Here is an 18,070-nt window from a genome sequence, read left to right as displayed (position 1 = left end):
TTCGCCAGATTGTTTTGTGGTAGACATTTTGTGTTGTCTAATTTCTGGCTAACGTTGAGAATGAGGGCTCAAGAATATGGAAAAGAGGAATGGGGAAAAAGTGATGAGTCTTACCTGCTTTCTGCATTTACATCTACTGTATACACTCACTTGCCAGTTAACTAGATACACCCATCTAGTACTGGGTCAGACCACTCTTTGCCTCCAGAACAGCCTGAATTCTTTGGGCATGGGTTCTACAAGGTTTCAAATGTTTGTTGCTCAGTTGGTATCAAGGGACCTAACGTGTACCAGGACAACATTCCCCATACTCGTACACCACTGCCAGCGGGATGGGTCCATGGATTAATACTGTTTACTCCAAATCTTGACTGCTGTCAGCATGGTGCAATGGGAACCAGGATTTTTTTTTTTTGTGCCCAGTTGATAGGAGTGGGCGTCTGCTGCAATAGCCCATCCGTGACTAGGATCGACCAGTTGTGCGTTCCGAGATGTGACGTTATGTCTGTGGCCCTCCTGTTAGCTTGCACAATTCTTGCCCTTCTCCATCAACATGTCTCATCAACAACCTGTTTTTCACCCACAGGCAGGACTGCTGCTGACTGGATGCTTTTTTGTTTGTTGCACCATTCTCGGTAAACCCTAGATCCTGTCGTGCGTGAAAAGCCCAGGAGGTTGGCAGATACTGGATCCAGCATGCCTGGCACCAATGGTCATACAGTGCTCAGTCACTTAGTTAAATCGAACAGTAACTGAATGCGATGATGCCTCTGCCTGCTTAATGTGGCTTTAGGAGCCATCCATTTTTGTGAACGGGTGGTGTACCTAATACACTGTCCGTTGAGTGTAGATTGTGAGTTCCAACTAACAATTTTAATGTGGTTTTTTTTTGTGGCGGTTCATTGAAACATTTGTTTTGTACTTTACTGTACTGCCTGAACTTTTACAATGCAAGTAAAGTTTCTTAGTATTAAGAAGTTGTCCTAAAAGCAATTTTATTAGTACTTGAACAAACTAAAAAGGTAGACTTGGCAAATTTACATCATACAACGAGGCAACTTCCTGTTAAAAATCAACAAGAACTCTGCACTCAAATACACAGGGAAGTATATTCAAGACTGACACTTAGCTTTCACCAAATGTAAGCAACCCTCAAGGAAGGGAAAAATTGGAGCCAGCTTTTTTGGCAGAGTTGAAGGGGAACTGCACCCGCTCATTTAACCTCGTTTTTTGGCTTGCTCAAGAAATGCGGGCGGCCACCAAATTTATTCATCATGCATCGTAAACGACAAGTGAAATGCTTACTTATGGACCCTTCCTAACAATGCAGAGCAAAAAATAAAGAACTAAAGCAAGGTAAGATACATTGAGTAATGATAACTTTGCTATATACAAAGGGTAACAGTACCGAGTGTATGTGCAGAGGTGTATGAGGTAATTGAGGTGTACATATAACTAGGAATAAAGTGACAGGTGGTGAACCGTAGCGGCAGCCTGTGTGACGAGTGCATGTCAATTAGTTAACCGAATAGCTACCTGGACAAAGCATTTAGCAGTCTTATGGCAGGGAGTACAGGAGGAGACTAAGCACGAACCCCTGAGGGCCCCCCGTGTTGAGGGTCAGTGTAGCAGATGTGTTGTTGCCTCGCCATCTGTAGGTGTCCTGTCCCGGGGTCCTTAGCGTAGTGATGAGCTTGGAGGGCACTATAGTGTTGAATGCTGAGTTGGTCAATGAACAGCATTCTCACAGGTGTTCCTTTTGTCCAAGTGGGAAAGGGCAGTGTGGAGTGCTATCTGTTGGGTCGGTATGCGAGTGCCGAGTAGTCGAACAAAACGAGTATCGGCAATTTTCCAGTTGTCAAGAGTTTTTTTTTGTAATTATCCTCTATCGTAAAGATATTTTCTGGGGGCCTCCCGAGTGCCGTAGCGGTCCAAGGCGTTACTACAGACCCGGGTTCATTCCCGGGCTGTGCCACAATTGGCCGTGGCCAGGAGTCCCATAGGACGGAGCACAATTGGCCCAGCGTCGTCTGGGTTAGGGGAGGGCTTGACCGAGGGGGGGCTTTACTTGGCCTCGCCCTAGCGACTTCTTGTGGCGGTCCGGGTGCCTCCCAGGCTGACTCCGGTTGTCCGTTGAATGGCGTTTCCTCCGACACATTGTTGCAGCTGGCTTCCGGGTTAAGCTGGCAGGTGTTAAGGAGCGCGGTTAGGTGGGTCCTGTTTCGGAGGACGCATGGCTCCACCTTCACCTCTCCATAGCCCGTTGGAGTTGCAGCGACGAGACAATATCAAAATTGGGGTGGAAAATATTTTCGGGTGCCAGCTCAACTCTTTCAATCAAATGTGAGGTGCTACAACTAACTCAACTGGGTAGTTTGCTTGTCTGTAAAGAGAAGGGTGGGCTGTAAGTTGATCCTGCTGCTCTGATTGGATCGAGCAAAGGTGTATTTCTCTGTCTAGTCGCTCCATAATTACGCCATCACTTCTCGGATATTTCTGTCTGATCCTTTAGATTGCTGCTATCAATGTGCATAATATCTAACAAGTTGGGTGAGGGTGGGGAAAAATATTAACTACCGTTGTGCATTATGACAGAGTGACAGCAAAGTTAAGGACGCTAATCTGCAGCTTTTTTGGTCTATAAACATGCAGGGAGGTATTTTTACCTCTAGGCATATTAAAACATTTAGTATCATCCAATCTGACTATCAACTGTCGGATAAGATCAAGACTATGGCCAGGTTGGCACACCCGGGTCCAGGGTGTCTGGGATGATGGTGTTTATCGTTCACTGTTGCTTGCTTAGAAGTGAGCATAGAAGGCATTTAGCTCATGTCGCTGTGCAGCTCATTGAATGCTGGTAGTTTTTGCTTGTAAACAGGAATTAGAAGGATGGAATTATGGTCAGATTTGCATGCGTTTGTGGAGTAAAGGTGTAGTTTTTTTTTTTTCGCCTCTAGTTGCACAAGTGACATGCTGGTAGAAATGAGGGGTGACTGATATCAGTATATCTGCATTAAAATCACCGGCCGCTAGTAGTGCCACCCCTGGATGAGCATGTTCTTGTTTGCTTATGGCTCCTATACAGCTCGTTGAGTGTGGTCTTAGTGCCAGCATCAGTTTGGTGGTAAATAGACAGTTACGAAAAATAGATGAAAACCGTTGGTAAATAGTATGGTCATAGCTTATGAGGTATTGCCGTCCCTGGAAGGGGTGCGTCACCTGAGTGGGTTGATTCACTGATGTGGTCGTCCTGTCTGGGTTGGCGCCCCCCCTTGGGTTGTGCCATGGAAGAGATCTTTGTGGGCTATACTCAGCCTTGTCTCAGGATGGTAAGTTGGTGGTTGAAGATATCCCTCTAGTGGTGTGGGGGCTGTGCTTTGGCAAAGTGGGTGGGGTTATATCCTTCCTGTTTGGCCCTGTCCGGGGGTGTCTCCTGACCCCTCCTGTCTCAGCCTCCAGTATTTATGCTGCAGTAGTTTGTCGGGGGGGCTAGGGTCAGTTTGTTATATCTGGAGTACTTCTCCTGTCCTATTCGGTGTCCTGTGTGAATCTAAGTGTGCGTTCTCTAATTCTCTCCTTCTTTCTCTCTCTCTCAGAGGACCTGAGCCCTAGGACCATGCCCCAGGACTACCTGACATGATGACTCCTTGCTGTCCCCAGTCCACCTGACCGTGCTGCTGCTCCAGTTTCAACTGTTCTGCCTTATTATTATTCGACCATGCTGGTCATTTATGAACATTTGAACATCTTGGCCATGTTCTGTTATAATCACCACCCGGCAGCCAGAAGAGGACTGGTTTCTTCCTAGGTTTTGGCCTTTCTAGGGAGTTTTTCCTAGCCACCGTGCTTCTACACCTGCATTGCTTGCTGTTTGGGGTTTTAGGCTGGGTTTCTGTACAGCACTTTGAGATCTCAGCTGATGTACGAAGGGCTGTATAAATTTGATTTGATTTTGATTTGATATTCCAGCTCAGGCGGCAACACCTAGACTTCCTTAATGGAGAGTACGCACCAGCCTCCTTGAGCTTACCCGACGCTGCCGTTGTATCAAAAAAACAGCTAGAATATTATCCATGTCCTTGTTCAACCAATTTTCTGAGAAATAAAGGATATTAGTTCTTCAGGTCCCGTTGCTAGGAGTCGAACAGAGGGTAGAGGAGTTTCCTGATCCTGGTTGCAGAATACAGAGTTTTTAACTCAGTAAATTTTGTCTTGTAAAATGTTCATGCAGAATACCAGGACTCTTTCCATTCAGAGAAATCTGTATCCAGACTGGACTTCATCTTGCAAGTGTCCATGTACTGGTGCCATACATGTTTCTGTGAACACACACAGTCACTATTCTATTACCAATGGCAGGTTGGATAGCTAATATGACAAACTGGTACTATGGGCTCCCGAGTGGCGCAGCAATCTAAGACACTGCACCTCAGTGCTAGAGGACTCACTACAGACCCTAGTTCGATTCCAGGCTGTATCATAACCGGAAGTCCCATAGGGTCGCGCACAATTGGCCCAGCGTCGTTAGAGTTTGCCCATCATTGTAAATAAGAATTTGTTCTCAACTGACTTGCCTAGTTAAGGTTAAATGAATAAAAAATGTTGAGCTTTGAACAAGACTGCACTTCACAATTACTACTAGTATCTGCTTGGCTGGGTATTTACTAATGCAACTTTTCACGTAACATTTACCTGTTGTTGACGAAGCCGTCTGTCAGAAGCCTTATGATGGCGTGTCCTTTTCATTGGAGTCGAGGGATACAACGGAGGTGTCACAAGGGTACTTGTGAGGTATTCTGAGGTCGTAACTGACAACCTTTGTGAACAGTGAAGGAAATCGTTTTTGGCGGTCACTAAACCATTGCAATCACATTCCTGGACATTTTATGATACCTACCTTTTCTCCTTCTGGTAGGTCCTGGCATCTGTTCATAACCAGAGGATCAGTTTGGCACTCAACTGTGCACTTTGTCTTAAATAAAAACTGGGTCAATAATTGTCATTTAGTTTAAGGTTGAATTGATTTGCATCAAAGAAAACTGATAAAAAATAAACACCTCACCCCCAAAAAACTAGATACAAAAATAAAAGGTTAGTTAACACACTAATCAAATGTACAAATGACCTGAAACAATCACAAAATAAACATATGTTTTGTTTAAATGTGTGTGTGAGTTGGGCTATATGAAGTAGATCACTGAGTAGTTTGGTTCAGCAGGCTGACCCAGTCTTCGCTTGAAGTTGTTGAGGGATGATGAGGTTTTGGCAATGTGAAAATAAGAATTCCAGAGTATGGTTGGTACCCCCAGTGTCTGATTAGAGAATTGACTACATGAGGTGCGGCAGTGGGGGGTGAATGTTATCGCAGTGTCTTGTGTTATATAGGGAATGGAAATGTCCCTTAACGTAATCCACCAACCCTCAATTATAAACATAGCTCGAGAAATAACGTAATCTCCTTTGGATGCTAGACTGATTGGCTCCAGATTGGATTGGATTCAGGCCGGTGGCGCAGTTATACTATGCAACCAACTGTGACATGTTGGAGTTTGTTGTTAGTTAGTAAACTGTTGTGGTCATACATTAGTTAGCTAGTACCACCAGCTGCATTCAATATTTATTTGTGCCCAAGACATGGATTGCAGCTCGGAGGATAATGTAATAGTGGCATGGAAATACGATGAAACTGCTAAATAATTAGTATGAAACAACTTTGCCATATGTCAAATTTACTTTAGAGAAGTTGCCATTGACGTTACTGTTGCTAGCAAAATAAATAAATAGCTCATATGGTGGTCCCTCAATTTTAGTAAACTGGGTAAAGTTATAATGCATCTAAAGTCAATCTGGCAACATCACAATCACGACAAAAAGGGTATCCTACTAATGATTTGCCTTCTTTTGAAACGTTTGTGTTTCCAAGCCAAATCGGAGTGGTATTGAGGCAGAATAACGTTCGTCAGCTAGTTAGCAATAATGACCATCAGTCTATGGTCTAGCTACATGTATATAGTACTCACCACCACTGGGGACCAACGAACTCCAACCACATATTCCGCATGATATAGCTTCCTTCTCAGGGCACTCACACTAGTGGTGCGGGTCAGCTGCTTGTTCACCTACACCCGCGCAAATGCTAATAATGAGCGGTCCGGCGGTGTCCCAAACTCCGTTTTAAAGGGGACTGACTTTGTCAAAAATGATCCCAGTTACTATTTTGACACTAATACATGTTTCTGGTCGTTTTCAAATCGATTAGTTGGTTTTTAGGGGCAGTAGCTCTTAAAAGCTTGCTTAAGTGTTACAAATAGCGTAATAGCAATGTAAAGGTAATTTCCAATTGAGCAGACATATGCAGCGTTGACGTTAAATGCAGAAACATTGCTTTGAAGTTTCCATCACACTAACGTCGAACTTCCGCGATACATATCGAACAGAGCCCTAAACGTCATATTGTAAAAAAACATTTTTCTTAAAGGCACCCTGTTGTGCCTAGCTCCTTCACTATTGGTAACATCTTGAACAATCAGTTGGCTAGTGAGTTGACTGGCTCAATTTTCTTTTGTGATGTGACAGCTCCACTATAAATACCCACAAAAATAACCTTGTCGCTAAAGAATATCATAAATTGAAGGGCTGACAGCCAAATTAGAACTGCACAGATATCAGATGACATAATCTGATTTATTCAAATATAATTAACAAGAGGGATATCGAACCACATCCTGTCATTTACACAACGACTCATACCCAATACCAAGTCTCAAAACTGCATCAAAACTTGGGTTGCGTTCCCCGCTCCGACGCTGCGTGCGTCAACCAATGGTGGCGTGCCGTCGTGCACCAGATTGTTAGAACCTATGTGTTTTACCAATACGTAAAATACCTATCCGGGCGTTATAAGATCTGGCATACGTCAGCAATGCCTAGACAGAGAAACATGCCGTATATTCATATCGAGTTTAGTACTAGAATCAGTGCTAGGTCATCTAGGACTAGGGGGGGGGGGGGGGGGGGGGGGGCAATTGATGGGTTGAATACATAAAAACAGAACAGACATTTATTGTGCCAGGATCTAATGTACATAGTCAGAAACATGTAGTGTACCATGTAATCCTCAGATACTGAAATTACAGCAGCAATGCATGTAGTGAATCATATCATTCAAAATGGCTAAATGGAATGCTTTGTTCAAAAATTCTGATTTGTACCAATAGAAAGGGGGGGGGGGGGGGTGAGGAGGAATGCAGTCCAGTCTTATTAACATAATAAACAACCCAAATGCACTGAAGAATGAGTGAAGGAGGAGAGGTATTATATTACCATAGGAATAAATTGGTATATCGCAAGTAAGTACCTACTTTGGTAACCAACCACACACAACAGAAAGTCTGTTTAAATCTCATTTAAGACCGATTTCTGGAGTCTCTTTGAATACATTTCCAATGTCTCCATGGCCTGTGTTTATTAAGAAAGTCCCCTGTGTAGACTGCCTTCACATTTTTTTCATATTTTTTTTCTAAAGGGGTTCATAGTAGAAAAAGGTGCAAGGAGGATCCGTTCAGTCAGACAGTGCTTTTGGTGGGCAGCTCCGTGCTATTGTGCCGCGTTTTCCTCGACGTTCCGTCGTCGCGCGGCCGAGCCTTCTGCAGGCTTGACATGGCAGCGGTGCGCTCGATGTCAATGAAGGCGTAGAGCTCGGTGCGGCGCGTGGGGGTGGTAGGTGGCAGCGGCGAGGTGGGGGTGCGGGGTGTGTGGGGATTGCTGGTGTCTGAGGAGGCACCCTTGGCAGCTGCGGATGAAGAGGTGGTGGTAGATTCCATCTCCACCTCGATGTAGTTGAGCGTCTTGGGAGGCTCCTGACACAGCAGCCCCAACGGCCGGCGGAAGTCAAAGTTGAAGATGGTGGGTCCGTCGGTGCGGCGGCGTACCATGTCGGGGGCACAGCGGGCGCTGAGAGGAGCCGTCACATTCTCTGTGTTGACGTAGTTGTGGGAGGGTTCCATGGCCGAAAGAGAGGGGTAGGCTGACAGGGGGTGGGAGTAGGAGTGGTGGTGGTGGTTGTAGCCGTTGAGGGATGGCGTCTTCAGCCCCCCCTGGCCGCCTCCATTGTTCTCCACCTCCTCGTTGCTGGGCTTGCGGGTCTCCCAAACGGGCGGCAGAGCCGGGAGGTTCTCATAGTCCAAGAGGGCCGTGCGTCGCTGGGCTGAGTTGTTGACATTCTGCAGGGTGTCGGGGGGCGTGCGTTGGAGGCGGGGGGCTGTTATTGGGGCAGTAACCCCGACAGAGGTGCCGTTGGAGTGTGTGTGGGGCGGCTGAGACTGGCCCTCCAGTAGGGCTGGGGCCTCTGTGGCACAGTGTGTGTCGGTGTGGCTGTTTGTCTCCCCCTCTCCGAGATCTGGGGACTCTGGGTCCTCCTCTGCCTCTCCATCTCCACCCCCAGTAGACTGCTTCCCCTTGGCCATCTTCTTCTGCACAGGGGTGGGTCCCAGCACGAAGCGCACCCCCAGGGGCTCGAGCAGTACCTGGGGCTCTTCCTGGAGCTGGGGCATGGGGGGCAGAGGCTCTGGTCTGGCTACCCGTGGAGGGGGGGGTGTAGGGGAACACTGGGACTGGCCTGAGTCGGGGCTGTCCAGGGGGGCTGGAACAGTCAGAGGGCTAGGCTGGTCATCCAGCAGACCTGTGGTGTTCACATAGGTGTGGATCTGTAGGCGGATCAGGAGACGGGGTTAATATAACATTGTCATCACACCAACTCGGCAGCTTTTACATATTACCCATCAATGTCACAGTGGATGTTCTCTTTAGTCTAGGACAGGGTTCTCAATTTAAATGAACATTATTTTGGCCAAGGGATCCATGGAATAAGTTTAGTGGGTGTAATACAACACAATGTAATCAGAGTCCAACATTATGGCCGGGGCCAGTAAAAACAATAACATTTTAACATTCCAGTTCCACATTTACCTGCTCTGTCGCAGTCCACCATTGAAGACTAGACTACACATGGAAAAGTCATGCTATTTGTATTTTAACAATATGATTGGCCATTCATTGACGCACCACCACGCTCCCACGAGTCACAACTTCTCAAGCACTCAAACAGTACATGTGTTGGATTCCTTGACACAGCACACGCGAGCTGTCCAGAACAAAAATTATCACCCATCAATCTACCTACTGATATTATTTTAGGGAAAGTGATTTATAGAAGTAAACCTTCAGTAGTGGCTACTGTTGATAGTCTGCCAAAAGAAAGCTACAAAGACACCTAGCATTTGTCTTGGCTAGCCTACTGTAGCAAGGTCCATATCTTGTTTGGAAAACAGAACAGCTTAATGGGAATTTCATATTCATCATCTCCAGCACCACCCCAACAGCAACATATGTGAAAATAGTGTGTTTTTATGTTAGATAGAGGAAGATAAGTGTTTCCAATGACATCTGTGTGCATCGTGTGATTTGAACCAATTATGAGTAAAAATGGCCTACTAATTGGTTTATGTCATTGGAAACACTTATACTCTTTTTTTTTAACTAGGAAACAGAAACGCGCCATTTTCACATACAGCGCATTTGGAAAGTATTCAGACCCCTTAACTTTTTCCATATTTTGTTACATTACAGACTTATTGTAAAATAGATTTTTTTTAAAAACAAAAACAAAAGGGTTTTCAAAATGTTTGCAAATATATATAAAAAATACAAATAATTATATCACATTGACATAAGTATTCAGACACTTTACTCAGTACTTTGTTGAAGCGCCTTTGTCAGTGATTACAGCCTCGAGTCTTCTTGGGTATGACGCTACAAGCTTGGCACACCTGTATTTGGGGAGTTTCTCCCATTCTTCTCTGCAGATCCTCTCAAGCTGCGTCTGTACTTTGCTCGGTCCCTGCCTCTGAAAAAAATCTCCTTAGCATGATGCTGCCACCACCATGCTTCACCGTAGAGATGGTGCCAGGTTTCCTCTAGACATGACGCTTGGCATTCAGGCCAAAGAGTTCAATCTTCGATTCATCAGACCAGAGAATCTCCAAGTGGGCTGTCACGTGCCTTTTACTGAGGAGTGGCTTCCGTCTGGCCACTTTACCATAAAGGCCTGATTGGTGGAGTGCTGCAGAGATGGTTGTTCTTCTGGAAGGTTCTCCATTTCCACAGAGGAACTCTGAAGCTCTGTCAGTGACCATCGGGTTCTTGGTCACCTCCCTGACAAAGGCCCTTCTCCCAGAATTGCTCAGTTTGGCCAGGCGGCCAGCTCTAGGAAAATTATTTCGGACATTCCAAACAACTTCCATTTAAAAATGATAGGGGCCCCTGTGTTCTTGGGGACCTTCAATGCGGCAGAATTATGATTGGTGATCTGTTTTGTTAACTTGGCTTTCAAAGACTTTAGAAAGGCAGGACAGGATGGATATACAGTTGAAGTCGGAAGTTTACACACACCTTAGCCAAATACATTTAAACTCAGTTTTTCACAATTCCTGACATTTAATTGCAGTAAAAATTCCCTGTCTTAGGCCAGTTAGGATCACCACTTATTTTAAGAATGTGAAAAGAATAATAGTACAGAAAATGTATTTCATCTTTTATTTCTTTCACCACATTCCCAGTGGGTCAGAAGTTTACATACTAAAAACGAATTTAGTGTAGCATTGACTTTAAAATAGTCTAACTTGGATCAAATGTTTCAGGTAGCCTTCCACAAGCTTCCCACAATAATTTGGGTGAATTTTGGCCCTTTCCTCCTGACAGAGCTGGTGTAACAGTCAGGTTTGTAGGCCTCCTTGCTCGCACACACCTTTTCAGTTCTGCCCACACATTTTCTATAGGATTGAGGTCAGGGCTTTGTGATGGCCACTCCAATACCTTGACTTGTTTGTCCTTAAGCCATTTTGCAACAACTTTGGAAGTATGCTTGGGGTCATTGTCCATTTGGAAGACCCATTTGCGACCAAGCTTTAACTTCCTGACTGATGTGTTGCTTCAATATATCCACATAATTTTCCTCCCTCATGATGCCATCTATTTTGTGAAGTGCACCAGTCCCTCCTGCAGCAAAGCACCCTCACAACATGATGCTGCCACCCCCATTCTTCACGGTTGGGATGGTGTTCTTCGGCTTGCAAGCCTCCCCCTTTTCCTCCAAACATAACGATGGTCATTATGGCCAAACAATTCATCAGACCAGAGGTCATTTCTCCAAAAAGTACGATCCTTGTCCCCATGTGCAGTTGCAAACCGTAGTCTTGCTTTTTTTATGGTGGTTTTGGAGCAGTGGCTTCTACCTTGCTGAGCGGTCTTTCAGGTTATGTCGATATAGGACTCGTTTTACTGTGGATATAGATACTTTTGTACCCGTTTCCTCCAGCATATTCACAAGGGCCTTTGCTGTTGTTCTGGGATTAATTTGCACTTTTCACATCAAAGTACGTTCATCTCTAGGAGACAGAACGTGTCTCCTCCCTGAGCGGTATGACGGCTGCGTGGTCCCATGGTGTTTATACTTACTATTGTTTGTACAGATGAACGTGGTACCGTCAGGAATTTAGAAATTGCCCTCAAGGATGAACCAGACTCGTGGAGGTCTACAATTTGTTTTTGGCTGATTTATTTTGATTTTCCCATGATGTCAAGCGAAGAGGCACTGAGTTTGAAGGTAGGCCTTGAAATACATCAACAAGTACACCTCCAATTGACTCAATTTATGTCAATTCGCCTATCAGAAACATCTAAAGCCATGACATCATTTTCTGGAATTTTCCAAGCTGTTTAAAGGCAGTCAACTTAGTGTATGTAAACTTCTGACCCACTGGAATTGTGATACTTTGAATTATAAGTGAAATAATCTCTCTAAACAATTGTTGGAAAAATTACTTGTGTCATGCACAAAGTAGATGTTCTAACCGATTTGCCAAAACTATATTTTGTTCACAAAAAAATTGTGGAGTGGTTGAAAAATGAGTTTTAATGACTCCAACTTAAGTGTATGTAAACTTTCGACTTAAACTGTAGGTCTATAACAGTTTGGATCTAGAGTTTCTCCCCCTTTGAAGAGGGGGATGACCGCGGCAGCTTTCCAATCTCTAGGGATCTCAGACGATACGAAAGTGAGGTTGAACAGGATAGTAATTGCGGCTGCAACAATTGCGGAGGATAATTTTAGAAAGAGAGGTTTCAGATTGTCTAGCCCAGATGATTTGTAGGGGTCCACATTTTGCAGCTCTTTCAGAACATCAGCTATCTGGATTTGGGTGAAGGAAAAGCGGGTGGGGGCTTGTGCAAGTTGCTGTTGGCCGGGTTAGGGGTAGCCAGGTGGAAAGCATGGTCAGCCCTAGAAAAACGCTTATTGAAATTCTCGATTATCGTGGATTTATCGGTGATGATATTGCTTCCTAGCCTCAGTGCAGTGGGAAGCTGGGAGGAGGTGCTCTTATTCTCCATGGAATTTACAGTGTCCCAGAACATTTTGGAGTTTGTGCTGCAGGACGCTAATTTCTGTTTGAAAAAGCTAGCCTTTGCTTTCGGGTTGGCGGAGTGTGCTAAAGCAGTGAGTAAAACAAACTTAGGGAGGAGGCTTCTGATGTTAACATGCATGAAACCAAGGCTTTTACAGTTACAGAAGTCAACAAATGATAGCGCCTGGGGAATAGGTGTGGTACTGGGGTCTACAGGGCCTGGGTTAACCTCTACATCACCAGAGGAACAGAGGAGGAGTAGGATAAGGGTACGGCTAAAGGCTATAAGAACTGGTCATCTAATGCGTTGGGAACAGAGAATAAAAGGAGCAGATTTCTGGGCGTGGTAGAATACATTCAGGGCATAATGTACAGACAAGGGTATGGTAGGATGGAGGTAAAGTACAGTGGAAGTAAACCTAGGCGTTGAGTGACGATGAGAGAGGTTTCGTCTCTGGTGGGACCAGTTAAGCCTGGTGAGGTTTCCGCATGTGTGGGTGGTGGGACAAAAGAGCTATCTAAGGCAAGGTGAGCGGGACTGATGGCCTTACAGTGACTGTGGGACTGATTGCTCTGTTGATCAGGAGAACTAAGACAGCAATGGTTAAATGACGATGAAAGGGCAAAGCGGGTCAGTTAGGTACATACAGGACCTGAGTTCGAGGCTAGGGCCGACAGAAACAAAATGGGGTACCATGAAGATGGGACCACATCGGGCGACCACGTCATCAGACGAGTCGTGATGGAACGGCGGGGCTCCGCGTCACCAACAAAGGGTCCAGCACAATTGGCAAAAGAGGGATTGTTGCCCTAGAATTAGCTGGTATATGGGCCTAGCTCGTGGCTAGCTCAAGGCTAACTGGTGCTTGCTTCGGGACAGAGGCGTTAGCTAACAGTAGCCACTTGGTAGCAGTTAGTTGCAATGATCTGGTGTAATGATCCAGAGTGGCAGGAATCCTGTGATGTGGCAGGAAGAAGCAGTCCGATATGCTCTGGGTTGATATTGCACTGTGCAGACTGGCATGTATTGTCTGAGCTAAAGCTGGTGGTGTCCGAGCTAAAAGGTGTCTCCACCTTTTAGCCGTGGCTAACAAAGACTAGTAGCTAGTTAGCTGACGGAGGTTTCAGTTATAAGGAATAAAAATAGCAGATCCGTACCATATTGGGTGAGGCGGGTTGCAGGAAAGTATATTTTGTTCATAGATAGAAAGTGAGATTTAAACGTATACGAGGGAAAGAAAAAGCCAATAACAACACACGACCGACTGCTACGCCATTTTGGAATGTAGAATTGTAAATAAGAATTTGTTCTTAACGGACTTTCCTAGTTAAATAAAAGGTTAAAAAAAAAAAAGATTAGAAAATTTAAATTTAGCAGTATAGATTTAGTTATGCTTGAGCAAAAGAACACAGCATTAGCCATGGCAAAATGCATAGAATTGCAGGAAATTAGTTTACAAATGCAATAATGTATTTACACCGCCAAGATGGGGGCCTCTAAAATGTTCTTTAAAATTCAGACACACCTGCCAAGCCCACGACCTCCACCTAAGCCCCTTTTATCCAGAAAAAATATATAGTTTGGTGTTGAGTTGCTCTCTTACCGCATCATCAGCCACTAGCAGGGGGTGTGAGGACTCCTCTCCCACCGAGGGCAGGCGGGTGCTGGCCACAGACGGGTGGCGCGTGGAGGGGTGCGAGGGGGTGTCGCCCACCGAAGGGATCCGGGTGACACCATTGGACACGGTGGGGACAGAGTAGCCCAGAGCTAGATAGACATAGAGAAGGGAAGAACTGGGGGGAGTCAGTGGGGACAATGTCCCAGAGACTATTTGGAACAGGCCATTTCTTTCTTGACAAGCTAAACAAAAGAATAGGTAGCCTAAACTTTTCAACTATAGTAGATTGACATATTCTAGTGATTGGCGGCAGTGTAGCCTAGTGGTTAGAGCATTGGACTAGTAACCGGAAGGTTGCAAGTTCGAATCCCCCAGCTGACAAGTTACAAATCTGTCGTTCTGCCCCTGAACAAGGCAGACGAACCCACTGTTCCTAGGCCGTCATTGAAAATAAGAATTTGTTCTTAACTGACTTGCCTAGTTAAATAAAAGGTCAACTGTAAATATATTTTTTAAATTGGCTGAGGAAAAGTAAACGTGGACAGTTATTCTAACATGTTCAAAGAGCACATCAGAATTGGGTAAGAAGGACCGCACAGTGTTGCATCCTAGACTTGCATGTTCTGTTAATATGAATTACCTTATTCTAAATGCGATTTCTGCCATTCTGAGCACTGGGGGGGGGGGGGGGGGGGGATACCCTAATCAGGTTACGCACCCAATGCAGGTCCAGTACATTTCTCAAATGTCCGGCAACATGGAAATCATATATATTTCCGTGTTGTATATATGGCAATGGGCATTTCAGGTCATTGCAAGTATGGGAAGAAGTATTCATAATTGGGCCAGTTCTAGTTGTAGGATGAATAAGGTCTTACCAGACTGGTGGTTGGCCTCCAGCACGGCCTCCTCCACCACAATGATGCTGTGGCTGTGCATTACCTCCTGCAGCATATTGAAGATCTCCTCTGCCCGCACACATTTGAAGGCAAAGATCCCTAAAAACACACAAACAAATGCAAAGACAAGAAACAAATAAAACACAGTCAAAACAGTGAAATTGCAGTCAAAAAACAACCCAGGAATCACATATGGGCGCACGACCGCAATACAGACAAATGAGACGCACAACCACTATCAGCACTGCTTAGACCTTCATGTTTACAAAAGGTTTGTACATATCGGGTCTTCCAACCTATGCCCTTGTCTACCTTGTGATCACTGATCTAAATGGACTAGGTAGGGGAAGGCAACAGAGTGGTAGAGATATAGGACAAGGAAAAGATAGCAAAATATCAATAAGGAACACATTCTTTATCCCTTTACTAGGTAGTAGTTGTGGAATTGTTAGGTTAGATTACTCGTTGGTTATTACTGCATTGTCGGAACTAGAAGCACAAGCATTTCGCTCCACTCGCATTAACATCTGCTAACCATGTGTATGTGTGACAAATAAAATTTTATTTGAACTACCATAAGTACAGCATAACAATAGAGACAAACTAACTAACACTGCATAATGCACAAAGAGAAAACACAGAACACACAGCTATGCTTGTGCAACAAAACAAACAAAAAAACTCCCTCTCACAGCACAACACCACACAGAGTCAGACACAGGCATCAATACTGTAACCACAGAAAAAGAATCACTAAAATGGACATCCAATCCATACTTAAGTCAACGATGCCATAATGATTATATTTCTGGTAATCACAGTATTATGTCATTCATCATCACAGCATGAGGTGCGAACACAAGGAGTGTGACTTACCGGAACCCATAGTAACCACCCCCCCCTGTCACAACCCCCACCCCTCCCTCTCTCTCACCACCAGTCCTCATCCTTTTGAAAGCATGGATGGAGTCCAAAAATAACCACACAGACATATGTGTCATTGGCATTGCAGCATAATCAATGACAGGTCCAAGTCAATATATCAACAACAAAGCTGATGTTGTTGGGGCCTAATGGACCTAGTTGCAGATGTGATTCAATGTATTCTGATGTTTACCATGGTTCATGTTAGATCCACAACACAGTGTATAACATTTTCAACATTATTACACCGTTGTATGTATACTCCTGTCCAGGCAGCTGAGGCACCACATACGTTAGTTAGCTTTGGAGTGACATACGGCGAAAATGGTTGTTGAAAATGACAAAATCAACAAATAAAATAAGTTAAAACAATATTTGTGTGGAATGGAAATCTCTATTGGTTGACCTGGTCCCGTCTTGCAGCGGTGGCCGCTCTCGAATGAGAAGAGGTTGGAGTCGTAGCCATAGCGACGCAGGCACATGTAAGGCCACCTAACATCGTCACGGCGATGGGTGTGGAGGACCAGCTCTGCCTCTGTCAGCTCCATCACACCCGAGCCCAGCTCATTCCCATCATCATCGACATTTATCACCTGGCAACAGAACAATAACTTTAGACAACACTCTGTGTCAGTCAACACAAACATGTCTACACTGAAATGCACTGAAGATGGTATTCATTGTGAAAACAATATTTCCCATGAATTCAGGTGGGAAGTCCACAGATTGTTTTTTACATGTTGCGAAATCTGTCATACTTAGAATTTGGGTTGACTTAGCTCGGCAATGGCCCACCATTGAAGTAGGATTGTTGTAACAGATCAAGAGACCAACCTTAAATTTGGTTTGATGATTATCTGGGATTGACTCCTTCTCTGGACAGCTCAAGCAGCTTCCCATGGCTTCTTCAGAGCACCATCTGATGTCTGGGGGATAAGGAATGTGAAACCATTAGAGCCAATACAGTGTCAGTGAGTGAATGAACATCATGGAGTTGTAGTTAGCTACATGTGATTGGTGTGAAAGAGACAAAGTGACAAACTCTTTATTAACAGAGGGTTTCTTTCTTACCTAGATCCAGCCACCAGTATCCCTGGTTCTTTCCTCCGAGGCTGAGGAGGAGCAGTCATGATGCTTTATCTGCTATGCCAACATAAAATGTGGGCCTGCCCTGCACACATTCAGTTCACTGTCAGCCAAGTTAGGTAGCTAGCTGGACGAATACATTTGACAACTGATGATCTAGCAAGCTAGTGTGTGATACAATTGGCGTTAGCTAGCTAGTTAGTGTGATACAATTGGCGTTAGCTAGCTAGTTAGCCTTTGTGTCTTCCAAGTTCAAAAAAAAATGTAACGTTCGCTAGCTAGGAAAGCTAATTAGCTAGCTACGGTGGCTAACTCCATTGTAGTAGCATGGGCCAAAGCTTTTTTAAATGAGATCAGATTACAAGGTTTTGACTTAGTTACCTTATTGATATGAAACGGTATGACTAATAGAACTGTTCATTTAGCGATAGTATATTCATCTATTGGTTAGACGCGGTGTGGACAAACTAGCGTAGCACCTTCATGTGTAGCTTTCTGGCTAACTACTTAGCTAGCTCTCCGGACTCGTGAGGACGGTGGTTAAGTCCTAACTTTACTAGCCAAGATAACTAACGTTAGCTAGCTAATTAATAATTGGTCAAAAACTAAGATTAATAAAATGCATCTCTTTGCTAATACATTAACGGATACATACGAGTCCCTGGCAAATTGATGGGGTAGTTCTTCCAAACGTTTCAGACACAAACGATCGCAACCAAGCTAGCTAGCTCTGCTATAGCATATTAAGCTAGCGTTAGCCTGTTGTGTTAGCTCAACTCCACCATCCTTCCTCTGGGTTGCTAAAGCGCCAAAAAAAACAATCACAACTTCTTCCAAAGGTGGCTACCATTCTTGTTTTGGAACGCAAATTGATGTAATTCCATGTATAATCCTTTATGTCTCGATATGGAGTGGAACAATAAAATAAGCTATTTTACCTTAGTCGCACCGTCTTTTAGCTAACGTTATGTATGTAGCTAGCTAGCTGGCCAGCTACATCACAGCAACTTGGCTAAACTTCCGAGAGTTTGAAGCAATCATTTTCGATGTGGTGAACTGCGCACGCGCGGGGATGAGG

The 18,070-nt window shown here is 44.6% G+C and overlaps 1 protein-coding gene across 1 annotated transcript; it reads right to left on the bottom strand.

Annotated features, from left to right (window-relative positions):
- Nucleotides 1-7,044: 7,044 nt before the first annotated feature.
- Nucleotides 7,045-18,062, bottom strand: LOC110499418 (fibroblast growth factor receptor substrate 2). Its single transcript, XM_021576555.3, has 7 exons — nucleotides 17,931-18,062; nucleotides 16,978-17,077; nucleotides 16,741-16,832; nucleotides 16,313-16,499; nucleotides 14,962-15,081; nucleotides 14,069-14,232; nucleotides 7,045-8,708 (listed from the first exon to the last, which is right to left on the bottom strand). Exons 3-7 carry the CDS (start codon nucleotides 16,804-16,806, stop codon nucleotides 7,569-7,571), a joined length of 1,677 nt encoding a protein of 558 aa, XP_021432230.2. The 5' UTR covers nucleotides 16,807-16,832; nucleotides 16,978-17,077; nucleotides 17,931-18,062; the 3' UTR covers nucleotides 7,045-7,568.
- Between the last annotated feature and the right edge of the window lie 8 nt (nucleotides 18,063-18,070).

The sequence above is a fragment of the Oncorhynchus mykiss genome, chromosome 2 (assembly GCF_057628025.1).
Source record: "Oncorhynchus mykiss isolate SJ-2025 chromosome 2, ASM5762802v1, whole genome shotgun sequence".
Lineage (NCBI taxonomy): Eukaryota > Metazoa > Chordata > Actinopteri > Salmoniformes > Salmonidae > Oncorhynchus > Oncorhynchus mykiss.
The sequence above is the reverse complement of the archived record's forward strand: the minus strand, read 5'-3'. Positions and strand labels throughout refer to the sequence as shown.